At 33.5% G+C, this 14683-nt stretch overlaps 1 protein-coding gene across 4 annotated transcripts; it reads right to left on the bottom strand.

The window, feature by feature from the left end:
• Positions 1–6446: 6446 nt before the first annotated feature.
• Positions 6447–14036, bottom strand: LOC140973219 (la-related protein 1A-like). Of its 4 annotated transcripts, none has more exons than XM_073435849.1 (14): positions 13599–14031; positions 12269–12821; positions 11940–12108; positions 11301–11391; positions 10924–10995; positions 10284–10786; positions 9726–9786; positions 9401–9505; positions 8997–9319; positions 8707–8850; positions 8490–8553; positions 7877–8022; positions 7655–7759; positions 6447–6997 (listed from the first exon to the last, which is right to left on the bottom strand). In XM_073435849.1, exons 1-14 carry the CDS (start codon positions 13842–13844, stop codon positions 6832–6834), a joined length of 2748 nt encoding a protein of 915 aa, XP_073291950.1. In that variant the 5' UTR covers positions 13845–14031; the 3' UTR covers positions 6447–6831. The 4 variants fall into 4 exon arrangements, with proteins under 4 accessions (XP_073291950.1, XP_073291951.1, XP_073291952.1 ...); XM_073435850.1 differs by having other exon boundaries at positions 9401–9496; XM_073435851.1 differs by having other exon boundaries at positions 9401–9493.
• Positions 14037–14683: the final 647 nt, after the last annotated feature.

Raw genomic sequence — 14683 nt, 5'->3', positions numbered from 1 at the left:
AATGAAATAAAGATGACAAAGTTTAAAATTTGACAGCTTATAAAATAACATTCTACATCGTGGTCGATCAAATTAAAGTGGAAAACATGGTACAACGATTTAAATACTGAGCATCAGCACTGTAATCATACATTCATTCACTCACTTTCCATCCTTTAAGCACAATTAGATGTATGTATGCATACTCAATTATATATGATGGTGAAGAGCAGAGAAAGAAGAATCACATAGGAAGAAACTTGAACTTCTTGTTATAACTCAATCTGTTCACCACCAATGCTTTGTGTTGTAGTGTACTAATTATCTATGTGTGGAAAACAATCGAAGTTTGACGATCGGACTACTGTATGTTTCAAAAGTTTTGAGTAGAAATTTTACAAATGAGATATAATGTCTCTGTCATAAATTTGAACTTAATCAAAAAGTTGCATCAATTGTGTGAACAAATTTAACATGTTTTTATACTTTTTGGTTTAATTTATATGAATTTTAACTTTGTTCATATTCAATGTTTGTATAAATCATCTGAAAATTTTTGTAATTCGTTATAACAATATTATGGCGTCGAAGGATACTATATTTTACATTGAGTTTTGCGGTATCGAATTTTGCTATCAACAACTCTTTCACTCTTTCACTCTTTCACTATACATCATTAATAAGTCGTATATTTTCTTGGGTTTCTACCAAGTTCACAGGTTAGTTTTTTATAAAAAAATTTACAAAAAATATCTCATTTTAATTGTTTCTTGCTCCATTGTTTCATAGCATAAATATTTTTTTAATAAATTGAATTTTTTTTGTGATAACTCAATTTGTGCAACACCAATGCTTTGTATTGTGGAGAGCAATCGAAATGTGATGCTTGGATTGTCGTATAATTTATAAGTTTTGAGTTGTAACTTTACCATATCACACTATAGTTTTTGGTAAAGCGATACACATTTGGCCTTAAATTTAAACTTCATTAAATTGTGTGAACAAAATTTAACTTGTTTTTATACTTTTGATTTAATTTATATGATTTTTAAATATGTTCATATTCAATGTTTGTATTAATCATCTTAAAATATTTGTAAATCGTTCTATCAATTACATGTCATTATGTCGAATGATACAATCTTTTTACATTGAGTTTTATAGTATCGAAACTTACTATCAAAATAATTTGATATTACAATTTTAGCCTATGATTTTTATTTTGATGTTTATTTTTTATTGAAAAATATATTTACATTCATATGTAAAAATAAAAAACGAAGAGTAATTTTTAAAGGAGGTAAATAACTTAAAATATGTAAGTGTATGAAATATATATCCGAATAACATACGAAACAATTTTCATAATTTCTTGCTATAAGATTTTTCTTTCAATTCTCCACTCTTCGCCATTATATATAATTGTATATGTATACATACATCATCGATAACTCGTATATTTTTTTGGGTTTCTATCAAATTTGCACGTTAAAATAACTTAAAATATGTAAGTGTATGAATTATTATATTGAAACAAATTTTATTGTGATGTGTAATTTAAAAAAAAAAAAAAAAAAAAAAATAACTTAAAATATGTAAGTGTATGAATTATTATATTGAAACTAATTTTATTGTGATGTGTAATTTAAAATTTGAAAAAAATAAATAAATTATCCACTGTCTAAAAGTTTCATATACAAGCTAAGCAAACTAACACAATAAAATATTTGTCGTCGTAAATATTACTTAAAAAGACAGCTGTAAAAATTATTTTAAATATTTGAAAATAACTTACTAATTAAATACTGATTGGATTAAATTTAAAATAATTTATTAGCATAACTAAATTATTCATTAAATATTTCTTCAAACTCTAATTTAAAAGATATCTTATAGTCAAACTAAGATTTTTTTTAGATAAAGATGAAAAAATTTCGAAGCATGAAAACAACCGAATATCCACCAAATAAGCCTTTATTTTTTTAAAGTAATATTAAGCTTATACTTCTAATTAGCTTACGATTTTTATTTTTTTTAATGTAGAAAAGATAAAGATTAATAATCCAAGGAGGAAAATAATTTAAAATATGCTAGAGTGTGAAATATATATCCGAATAACACACAAACAATTTTCACAATTTCTTCCTATAATCTTCTTCTTTCTCCACTCTACACATCATATATAATTGCGTATATATACACATACATCGTATATTTTCTGGGATTTCTACAAAGTTCACAGGTTAGTTTATTTATTTATTTATTTTTAAAAAATTCAAAATATTTTGTTGATCGTTTCTTGCTTCATTGTTTCATGTCATATATTTTTTGGAATTAATTACTTGAACCTGTTGTGACTCAATCTGTGGCCCTCGATGCCTTGTGTTGTAGTGTAATAATTGTCTCTGTGCGAAGAGCAATCGAAACATGATACACATGTTGTTTTATGGTTTAAATGATTAGATTTGCATCGTTATCACCAACACACTATAGAATTAATTTGGTAAAAGAAAGTGTTTGATTCTACAATTTAAATTTCATTAAAAAAAAAGTAATTGCATCAATTATGTGAACCAATTTCACTTGTTTAGATATATACTTTTGGTTTGATTTATATGAATTTTAAATTTGTTCATATTCAATGTTTTCATTCTACCAATCATGGTGTTGAAGGATATAATCTTAGTTTTGCACTATCGAAGATTGCATCAAATTCATCTGAAATTACAATTTTAGTCTTGTAACTTATTAATTTTCTGTTTTAGTCCCAAATATTTTCAAATTGTGGTTTTAGTGTGGTTGGTTGGTGGTCCTTATATTCACTTTTAGTCTTTATTTTTTCACTCTAGTAAGTACTAATTAATGTGACTACGAAAAATAATGACGTGACAGTATATTCACTTTGTCTTTATTTTTTCACTCGAGTTAGTACTAATTAATGTGACTACGAAAAATAATGACATGGCACTGCCGCACTGAGAGAACAATTTCCCGGACTAAAACGGCAAATTGAAAGTTTTCGGATTAAAATTCGAAAATAGACAAATTACGAGACCCAAATTGTAATTTTCCGGGTTTCTAGTGGTTACTTGAGCTAAAAGATATCCGATTACATAGTAGTTGGCCTAGAGGTTTAATTTTTCAGTTTATTTGATTAAAGTTCAATTTTGTTGCTCTCAGGGTAAAAAAAAATATATACATAATTGTTGATATTACCAATTTCCCTAAATAACGAGGCCGAGACTGGACTAATATATTTTCCAAAAATAAAATTAGGGTTTGTTACAAAAGGAAGATTTCGTGCAGGAGAAGGATTCATTATCTGTTTATCTTATTTGACGAGAAGTTCTTTTGTTTCCTTTTTAGAACTTTAAATTGCTTCTTCGACTTTGAATTTGGATATTTTGCAACTCAATCTCTGCATAAAAAAATCCAGAAACAGATCGATAGAAAGAATGATTGAAGGGAAACTCTTGAGAAAAACCATGGTAGGCGAAGAAAATATTGATTCGGGTCACTCTGATTCGAGGCCTTCAATCGTGGATTTAACCAAGCGTCTGAAAACCAGTCCTGGGAAAACTAGAACCATCCGCCTACCGATATTGCCACCTCCGGTTCTGGATACTTCGGGAGTTTTGAGTTCTTATCAGAATGACGATCATTCTCCGGAGGTTTTGATAAGTTCCGAGGCAAGTGTACAGCCTGATCATCTTGATTCTGAGGAGGGGAAGGAAAAGGTGACAGGGCCGAAGCGTGAGTTAGAGGAAACTGAGGATGGGCCTGGAAGGGGTGATAAGAGTGGAAAAACTGATTCTGGGGTGGATTCTCCGAAAATTTCGGACACAGAATTAGGTGCTGGTCATGATGGGGAAATCAGAGAATCGGAGATCAATATACAGATTTCTGATGAAATATCATTGAGTGAGAAAACTTCATCCAGGGAGGGATGTACAGATGATCAAGCCGTGGATATCAAGAATCAGGTAGTCTCTTCTGTTAAGGAAAAAGACGCTCCTAATGCACCGAAGACCCCCAGAAGATACGTTTGCAGTTTCTGCAGCAAAACTTTCTCGTCTCACTTGGCGTTTGGAGGCCACAAATCGAGTCACAAAAAGTTCAAGATGGTATTCTGCAACGGCAATGATGTTAGACGTAAGAAGCAATCTTTGATCACCAATACATGTGANTGATGATGATGGGAAACATATGTGTAAGATTTGTTCGAAGAAATTCCCATCTGGCCAAGCTCTTGGAGGCCACCAGAGATGCCATTGGAAGGGTCAGAAGACGCAATCTACTCCTAAAATCCTGGATTTTGATCTTAATGATTTGCCCAAGGAAGAAGAAGGATATCCTTAAACAAACTGTTGAATTCTTTAGGTCTATGAAGTTCAGTCCTGGGTATTACTTATATTTTTATTCATCTTTATTTCCTTTCAGGGTTTTTGCTTGAGTTTCAAGTCTATGCATTGAACTGGTAATTAGGTACTCTTTTGCACTTACCTTTTATTGTTTTCCATTTTGTGATAATGAATGCAGACACTTTTAGAAATCTTTATACCATTATACATGATTATTGATTTTGGATTGATGCTATGGTACACCAGTGAACTGTGGATATCCCGCCGGCCGAAATTAGTCGGTGCGCGACGTATCCTTTTTCTTCTTACGGGTTTGATGGTGGGAATTTGAAACATATATAGAAAAAAATATTATTGTTTCTATCAAATTTAGCGATTTTATAAGAACATATATTATTGTTCCAAAATACATAAACTATATGCTATGCATGTGGTTTGTTTGTGTTTTGTACCCCGCATTTTCCAACAAAGAGAAAGATACCCAACGACATCGAATTCGTGAATCTATCTATCTATCTATCTATCTATCTATATATACACAACATATTGTCTATAAAATGGCGAGTTGCAGGATTTGAACTGACTTAAAGAAGTCATGTCAACTATGCAAAACCAATTTCGATTCTTCAAATACTTTTGATTTGGCAGAATTTAAGATTACCCAAATTGTATTTTTGTTTCAAACAATTTTGAAATATTTTTAATTCGCTCCACCTATATCGATGGTGTTGAAGGATGCAACTTTATGTATTACCGAATCCTCTTATTGAAATCATTTACATAAATTTTCCTATTAGTTCAAATCCTTTCTTACTCGAACAAAAAAACTTACTTTTTTATTATTATTATTATTTTATATATATATATATATTAGAACATTGCGGTGAGGTGAGGTCGGATGATTTTTTTTGGCTCTTACATGGGTTCGAGCCCACACCTGAGATAATCCGTAATTGTATGCATGAAGAATTTAATGTTCTCATTGGTTTTAAGATATTACCCGTGAGCAAAATTATTTTTCTTCGACAAATTAAAACTTTTGAAATTTCAGAAATCAATAAGGTTGTGCTTGGACGGACGGTTCGATTTAGAATAAAAGTAACTTTTGAAATTTCGAAATCAATAAGGTTGTGCTAATTAGAGGGGCGGTTTGATTTGGAATAAAAGTATGATTTGTGGAGAGAATTAAAAGGTAGATTATGTTGAGTTTATTTCAAATTCATCATTATTATCCATGATTTGCATCTATAAGAATTAGCAATAGATGAATTTGAAATTCACTCAACAAAAATTATCCATACAATCAATTGGATTTAAAATCCATGAATTTGAAATGCATAGCTTCACGTCATCCTTTCATCCAAAGAAGGATTTACACACCATGAAAGAATTTATTCCATTCAAGCAGTCAATCAAGGAATTCATAAAATCATTTTTTTTATAGTAGTTTTATTGTCTCGCGAATTTATATCTATGAGACTGGTCAACCCGATCTGTATTTGGAATTGGAAATAATACTTTTGATATAAAAATTAATATATTTTCATAGATCAGATCGGATTTGATATACGTCTTACAAAATTGACTAGTGAGAGACGCTCTTGTAAGAGTTTTTGTGCTTTTTTAAAATCCANATAATCGAAAACAAACTTTACAGTTTTCTTTCATATTTTTATTTTATTTTATAACCATTAATTACTAAGAAAGACAATTATAATTTACCGTTATCCCATACTTGGTTAGTCAAACCAAATATATTATTATTTATTCAACATCATAAATTTCCACACAATTTTCTCGGTCCAACCAGAGTAACCTTAAAGTAAATTTTTTATATATTATACATAAAAATTGAGATAATAAAACTTATATCGATAATATCATAGTATAAAATATGAAAAAGATTTAAAAAATAAAAATAATTGAATCAAATATTCCCAAACAGGCATACAAAAAAAAAGTAATTGAAATATAATTTGTTAACTCTATTTGTATAAAATAGATGCTCCCACACGTCCACTCTATTACCTATCAATTATTTTTGGAAAACTAAAAATAATAGAAACCACTAGAAATGGAATTATTAGCATTATAATAAAGAAGGGCTAAATTTCAAAGCTATTTATTTAGTCCATAAAATTCATTTCATTCGACAACTTTTTTTTCTCTTTTTTGCATTACCCCTAGCTTCTCGTGTTTTTTTTTTTTTTAAATTTAAAAATATCAATTCTCTCAATATATACAAGTTAGATGCCCGATTAACTAAAGAAAGAAGTCTCAACAAGCCGCTAGACAAGCTAAAAACGAAACACCAGAGAGACCTCCAAAGTCACGAACCTCTCCGCCATCAAAAGTCGTTATCCGGTTTGCAAAGCACGACACGAACGCAGTCAATGTACTATGTACATAAATCATCCTCAACTTCCTGTCAGCATTCTCTTCCCAGAAAATGTGATTTTGCCAGTTGATTGCAACTGCAAAATCACAGTATCTATGCTGGTATAATTTTATCAGCAGCTCTAACGACACCACTCTGATCTTCGGCACTGAGGAAGTCGTCTAGAGTGCGATACTCATCCTCAAGCAGTCTCTCCAATTCTGGATGTTTCTTTAGTGGTTCTGTCTGGCCATGGTCCTTCCGAAAATGGTGAAACTCCCTGCCAAGAACATACAATGAGGTTTAACTGAAGGTATGAAGAGTGGGAAGAATAGCGAACGTACATAGAATAAAGGAATTACCCACTGATGCATCATGCATATGGTTCATCGCATATGAGAAAATTATGATGTTCAGAGCAATACGTGATGTTCTGTTATCTAGATTAACCAAGGATATTATGTGTGTGATCTTCATCCCAAAACCTCTCCACAATACAAACCCAGAAGTCCAGAAATGATATTCGGCCAAACGACTAATGTATAATTTAGCCTATCAAATAGAATAGGAAACAGTTTTGACTGGGCCGTCTTCCCTCAAACAGGGAAGACAAGGAAGACGTATCAAAATAGGCTAAATAGCCATGACTAAAAATGATCGTCACATTATTTGGAACGGGGAGAAAGTAATTAAGTGAATAAACCCTAAGTTCAGTGAATAACTTAAAACAATGGCATCTATTCCCTTTCTCATTACATTGAAGTAGCTTATTGGCACTTGTTTTGCAAACTCTATGCACTATAACTTTACAAATATTAATATATTTTTGTGATATGCATGGTAAAACATGACCTCTCAAGTCACTTGTATCACAATTTTAACATTTAGCGCAAGTGAAAAAGGAAAACCTGAAAAAGATGTAGAAATGTAGAATTACCAATATTTTTTAAGGCCATAAAGGTTCCCTTTTTTATAGAAGTCAAGTGTCAGCTGCTCAAAACTCTCGTACAGGTGCTCTCTGAATACCTTCTCCAAACCATAACTGAAACAACAAATAGTTGCACTTAATGAGGATCTAGCAAACCAAAGCAGGAGAATAAGACAAAATTCAACTAATGGGTATCTACGAAAAGTAAACTAAACAATACATGAACCGTACCTATAAAACCTAAAAAGGCACTCCATTCCATAATTACAACCTGCAGCAGCATCTTCTAGAGCTACAGTCCGGAACTCATTATACATGGAAGGAATAAATATATCCCTTAAAAAATACGACCAAAACCTGTACAGCGTATTCATTTCCTGCGAGTAACAAGAGGCTCATTCGGTAGATAAAATAACAAACACACAAAAATAGATTAGTAATGCCTATGTCAACAACAGAACTGCCTGCTCTACCTGCATGAAATCATATCTAAATTATGGATGCACTGACGAGATAATGTCGGATAACTTATCAGATAAATGGATATCATATAAGAAAATTAAGAGAAGGAACAACCATCAAATGTGGATAAACTTGCACCCAACATATGAATATAAATTATTCATCAATTGCATCTGATAAACCGAGTTTAACAACCGTGAGAGCAGATAGGCAGATGAATGTCCATGGGTACATATCATGCAGGGGAACAATAATCTCATACTCAAATGGCAGCCATGCCTGTCCATACACCCAAGTACGCCTATTTTGTCACAAGAACTTAAAAAAAATCCTCTCGAAAAATGTTTGCATAAGCTTTTTCTCGAAAAATTTCAAACGGTACCTCACTGCAACCAATGCCAAAATTCTTTCGTTCACCAAGGCAGCACTGGTGATACTCCTTGTAGCTGAGACGAAAATTAGTGACCCTGATTAATAAGTATTCTTTGCAAAACAAGCCAAAATCAACATGGAGAATGTTAAAGCAAGCATTTACTATGAATATGTCCTATATCTAGATGCGCACACTAGTAGTATATCCTAATAAAATCTCTCCTTACATCTGCTGTTTGAAATGATTTTCCTCCAGAAGTCTATAATCTGGATGCTGAAATGGTGGAAATGACTTTCGCACAGAACCAACTGGTGAACTCGTACCTGAGAGCTTTTTGCAAGGTGAAGCACACAACTTTGAATCCCTCAAACTGCAAATATTCAAATTGAATTTTATTGGACCACAGTTTATTCAGCAATAAACTCTGACGTAAGCAATTTAGATATTTCCTATATCATTTGACAGAAAAAGGCTTAATCAAAAGTTTAAGTATGAGACAACAATTGTAGTGCTCACGCATTACTGTCTGGAGGTGGACTGAAGTAAAAACCAACGTAATTACTTGGTGGACTTTCCGATACCATGCCAAGAGAGTTTTGGTCACTTCCATGAGATCTAAAATTCCCAGGAAAAAGTCGCTGTTTATGCAAGGAGTGCTGCTTGAAGCACTCTTCATTTTGCTTCAATCGAGAATTAAAATTTAGAGGGCATTCACAATCGATTTCCTTGGCGGAACAATCAGGAGCTCTTGAATTAACAGGGACATCATTTTGTGGATATATTGAGCACTCGTCCCTGGTTTCATTGCAAGTTTTGAAATCCCAATGAGGAGATGGTTCCTGCATTATGCAAGATAATTAAAAACAATGATTTAACTGCTAGTACAAAAGAAACAGAAATCTCAAAAACAATAAATCAACCTGCTCATAAGAACAGAAGGAATCATTTATGGCAGAAGCAAGCTCACTGGACATGGTTTTTGATTCACCGGGTACTTCCATCATCCGATTATTCTGCTGCATAGCCTAGTTAGTAATTATTATTTCAACAATTTAACTTTCTATATCTTTGATTCAAATTTTCAGAGACAAACTCTACATGGAAATATTTTTAAAAAAAAATATACCCTACAATATCAGTACAGACACCCTATATAAGCTAAAAAAGATAAAAATGAGGACAGTAAATAATCAAACAATGCTCTTTCCAGTTAAATGATACCGAACCATAATCCTTGGGCCACACCTGAGTGACAATTACAAGCCTCTCAATGACTTGGTCATTGACATCATTGTCATCTTCATTCCTGAAATGAATAAACAGAGATGTGAAAATGCAAGTAAAAAGTGCCTTGAACATGTCATGAAAATCACACGAAATGGAAGAAATGAATCAATCAATCAAAATGATGTATACAGACAGCACATGCTGAAGATAAAACTATTAGCATCTTCAACTGAGCATGTACTTTAAAGTAACCAAGTAACTTGTGAGAGGTTTTTTCATGCATTTCTAGTGATGTCGTAGGTGGCACCTGATACATAAAAGACAGTATATCAAGGACTCACTAAAATGTTTACACAAATATTACATCTCACGTTCCTTATTCCATTTACTTTGCAGCAAAAACTGTGATATTTAGTTCAAACACTTTCAAAAAAATATCACAGATTTGTGTTGTTGAATGAATCCAAAACTCTAAATTCAGGATAGACACATTAAAAAAAAACCCACAGCCACACAAATAACATAGTAAACACACACTTAACAGGCACAGATAACGGTAAATCAATTATAGAACACCTGCCAAGAGTTGAAGGAAGGCAATCCCTTGACACTTTCAGCTCCAGTTCCAGATCTTCATCTAACATAAGTGTGCTGGAAAAAACATTTGCTGAGGCATCTATATCAATCACATCCTGATTCGGAAGCACCGGCATCTCTTTTTTTAGGTCATTGCTATTTTCAGTGCATCTGTTCTTGTTATTGGGCTTCAAATCCAGTCCCATTCTTAAATTAATATTTCCTGAAGTAAGATTTAGTGTTTCACCATGGACAAAAGGCTTATCCCCACGTTGTCGTGCATCTGCAACAACAGATTCTTTTTTAGAATCTGCACTAAAAAATAGGTAATCCCCAGAGCTTTCATTAGGCGAATGCCACTCTTCTGTTTCTTCAAAGCTGCCTGTTTTATTCTCATTGCGCTCATCATTCTTCGCAGGACTCGTGACAGGAGGTGAAGATTTGCTAATAGCAGTAGAAGGAACCCACTTTGACCATTTGTTCTGTCTCCTTATCTTTTCACCCTGAATAAAATGAAGTTGAAAGATAAAGGAAATATTGTTTGGACAAGAAACGAGAAGGCAATGGAAATTCCACCATTATAATCAAGGATAATATGAGAACTGACTGAGAGATGTTCAAAAGAGGTAAAATATCAAACCTGCACTTCAATGGTCTCTGAAGACAGCAATGCATCAAGGATAAATGGTATCTCTGCATTCATTTTCTTAATCTGAAATTCAAAATTTCAGAAAAAACTTGGTGGAATAATCATCACATCAACAAAATTAAATTTTGACAAAGCAAATCAATCAAAAGAAAATCGGACAGAAAAATTAACTAACACCATCATGCACCATGCAAATCTGTTCAATAGAAAGAGGATATAAAAGATATGGGGTGGGGTTTCCGCCAAGGAATATGATTTTGTAAACAATTTCTCAGCCTCCAAGAGGAAAAAGACAAGTCAAAATTTGACAACATTTTGACAATTGTCCAGGTAAAGTTGGTCATAAGACAACATAGAGAAAACATTACCCTTCGAAAGCCTGCAATAATTGATATTGGGACCCAACCTTCGCTATCCATCAAGGATATCAAATAGTGATCAGTCTGCAGATTCTCGTCACTGCCAAAGGTAAATATAAATGCTTAGATGCCATATATTGCTTAAATACAAGTTTCTGCAGTAGTTGTATCCTACCACTCGAGAAGCTTCTTTGAAACATCAACATATCCCAGCTGTCATCTATTTGACTATTTACTCGAAAAATAAAATTGTTTAAGGAATCACTAATCATGGCAGTTCCAAAGAAACACGCATGTTTTCATTTACAGTTAACCCCATTATTATGAAAAATCATTATGACAAATCATCATTCTGATGAGTTGCAAAAACTTAACATTCTGCTAAAAGAGATGTACTTTCACTAGCCTAGAAAATAAAAAGGGGTGAGAATTTGTCAATGAGAACCAGATGAACATTGCATTTTAACGATGTGAAGTTTAATATAGAAGCTGACACCTCAGATCCAGGTTTGAAGTTCAGAGTAAATGTCAATTTCATAACAGTACAGGAGCAGAGAACATGACTCGTTTTTCTTTGAGGGTGCATCTTGTACTCTTATTTCAAAGAAAGTTGAGACACTGAAAGCGAGATCCTCTGAGACACCTCACCTGAAATAATATTCAATTTGTGTGACAATGCTGGCTCTCAAGGACATTGTTGGTGTGGGTGGCATGGGAACACCAGGTTTCTGAGGATATGGAGCCAAGTGCGCTTGGTAAGGTACTCTAACAGAGCCCGGAGGAGCAGCAGGAAAAAAACTAATAAAGTTTGGGCGACCTGTATCATTGATGAATTCATTAGGTTATGTGCATGCAAATAATCTTAAGAATGAGAAGAAATAGAAAATAAAGTGAAATCTGGGTAAGCGGTCAATTATAGCGAGAGGTGGATCTATTTACATTCACTTGCACAGTGCCATACACAATAATTCGAATACCTGTGACATATGGTCCGTCGACAAAGCCTGAAGGACCAAAAAATGGAGGACTTACGAAAGGTCTCGGCCCCATAGTCTGTTGCAAGGGAGTGTTATAATAAGAAACTGGCCTCTGATTATTCCAGGAAGGATTCATTTGGCCACCTCTATCTTTTACCCTAGAGCTTTTTCGAACATAATTGGAATTATGGGCACTAGAATCTATGTATGGCAAAGGATGAAATCCACCATTTACCGGATGAACAAACTCTTGGGCTGGAGCATCACTGCCAGACTTTAAAATATGAGTATTAGCTCTGGGAAAAAATCCATGGGAAACCTGATAACCATATCCACCACCAGAAATGGGTGACATGGGTGGTCGCATGACATTAAAAACTGGTGGAACAGTTGGGTGATAGCATATGGGTGTGGGCACTGGTATCGGCATAGGAATCGGAGATGCAGCACTTGGGCCCTGCTTGGGGTCAGTTTTATTATGATAGGTGCCATGGGGCTTGCGAGGATATTTAAAATTACCTCGCTCATTTGTCTTCAGCTGCTCAACTTTAGCCTGGAGGATCAGATGAAATTTTCTTGTAAGTACAAACTACAGATACATCATGCATTTACAACTCATAACGTTTGTTTATGAATAGAGAATTTGCAGCCACCGACATTCAATGTGAAAAGCTACACCACCTTTCCGCATAGTAATAGAGATTTTTTAGCTCGGGAAGCATTTACAAGTTATATGACATATAAAACTTGATAACTCTAGGAATTAATAAAATGTGTCTGCATGTCGTCACACATGGAAAGCTCATAGATATGCCAACAAGCATGTAAAAGCAAACAAAAGACACAATGCTTAAGGTTTTTGATCGTCAGTCTACCGTTATTCGAACAAGGACCCACACAACAGAGTATAGCAACGGCAAACCTAATGAAGATCAATCAAATTAAAGATGTGACAAAATGGGAATGGTATGCTTTAGGATTAGATTTCAGTGATCCACCTTATCAATTCACTAGGCGATAATATAGCTGTGATTACAGCATCAGGTCCATAAAACTGGACACAATACCCATTCACAACAAAGATGCACAGTAACTTGCACTTTAGAAAAAGAGCATAAAAAATTAAAATATATATACGTATATAATAAAACCTAAGAAAAGTTCTCCGTTGACATCAAAAGACTATCCCTTTACTTCATAACTCTTCTCGAATTGATTTAAGAAATTCAGTTCTCGATCAAGTATGCATTAAACACGACAATCGCGAGTAATCAAACAGTGATAAAAATTAATTAACAAACAAGATGCACCGAACAACGCAGGGAACCACCTGATCAGCATCACAACCATCAACCACAGCTTGCAGCGGCGGAGGAGATTTAACGGAGTCGGAACACATATTAGCACTAATCTTTGGGCGCTGCTTGGCTTCGGAAAGTGCCGGCCAGGAGTCCGAATCGGCGTCCTTGACAGGAGAGGCGGTGGCGTAAGTTTTCCACGGCGACTCAGGCGAGACATCAACGGCATCACCCTGACAGTGGTGCTGATCACCATCACCGTCACGACCCATCACCATCGTAATGGATAGCACAGAACTGCGTGTAAAAACGGTGGAGGAGTGTGCGTTGCGGTGGTTGGCAGGGCAGACTAGGGTTTTTGAGAGTTTCCGACCCGTGTTCACAGTTTGACTGCGAGAGGGAAACAGTTGCGTGCGCGAGAGTGACACTATTTATACTGCTTTCGGATCCGTTAACGAGATCTTCGGTACCTAACTTACTATGGTACAATACAAGGACAATGTGTCGTAGGTCGATTTATAAATAATATTTTCAGTATAAAAAAATCTATAAATTCATTTGATTTGAATATTCGTCTCATAAAATTAACTTATTAAACGATTTCGTAACAGTTTTTTTAAAAGTTTTAAACTTTGTTTTAATTTTTTAATACATTTCTTTTATTATTTTCTCAAAAAATTGTTTTTTATATAAAAAAGTCTTGTCGTTTGAGTCCATTTAGACGAATGAATTTGAAATATATGTGTTTCGATTATAATTTTATTGTCAACGATAAAATGATAGATGAAGTCTTAAATTCATATATTAATTATTTACACATTAGTTACATGATACAATAAATTTCAAATGTCTTTATTATTATATAAATTTGAAATCCAACATGATTAACATGAAATCTTGGAAATATTGAATTTGAAATTTATGATTTGTTTATCTAAAACTACAAAAATACATTTGAATATATTTGTAATATATAGATTTGAAATACACGAATTCAAACGTGACCAATAATGTATTATCATCCCACCATTTCAATTTTCAAACCAATTTTAAAAACTTGGGGAACTAAATGGGTACATTAAATAAATTGAAAGACCGAATCAAAAATAGACCCGTA

Source organism: Primulina huaijiensis, chromosome 3 (genome assembly GCF_012295235.1).
Source record: "Primulina huaijiensis isolate GDHJ02 chromosome 3, ASM1229523v2, whole genome shotgun sequence".
Taxonomy (NCBI): domain Eukaryota; kingdom Viridiplantae; phylum Streptophyta; class Magnoliopsida; order Lamiales; family Gesneriaceae; genus Primulina; species Primulina huaijiensis.
Note: the sequence above shows the minus strand (reverse complement) of the source record. Positions and strands in the feature narration are given on the sequence as shown.

Bases quoted from the DNA above. Each gene is read 5' to 3' on its own strand.
- LOC140973219 (XM_073435849.1), bottom strand. From the start codon at position 13,844: ATGGTGATGGGTCGTGACGGTGATGGTGATCAGCACCACTGTCAGGGT. The intron at 10,787-10,923 runs GTTTGATATTTT...CATTTTATTCAG, and splicing joins CAGAGACCATTGAAGTGCAG to GGTGAAAAGATAAGGAGACA. The intron at 8,851-8,996 runs GTGAGCACTACA...GAATATTTGCAG, and splicing joins CCACCTCCAGACAGTAATGC to TTTGAGGGATTCAAAGTTGT.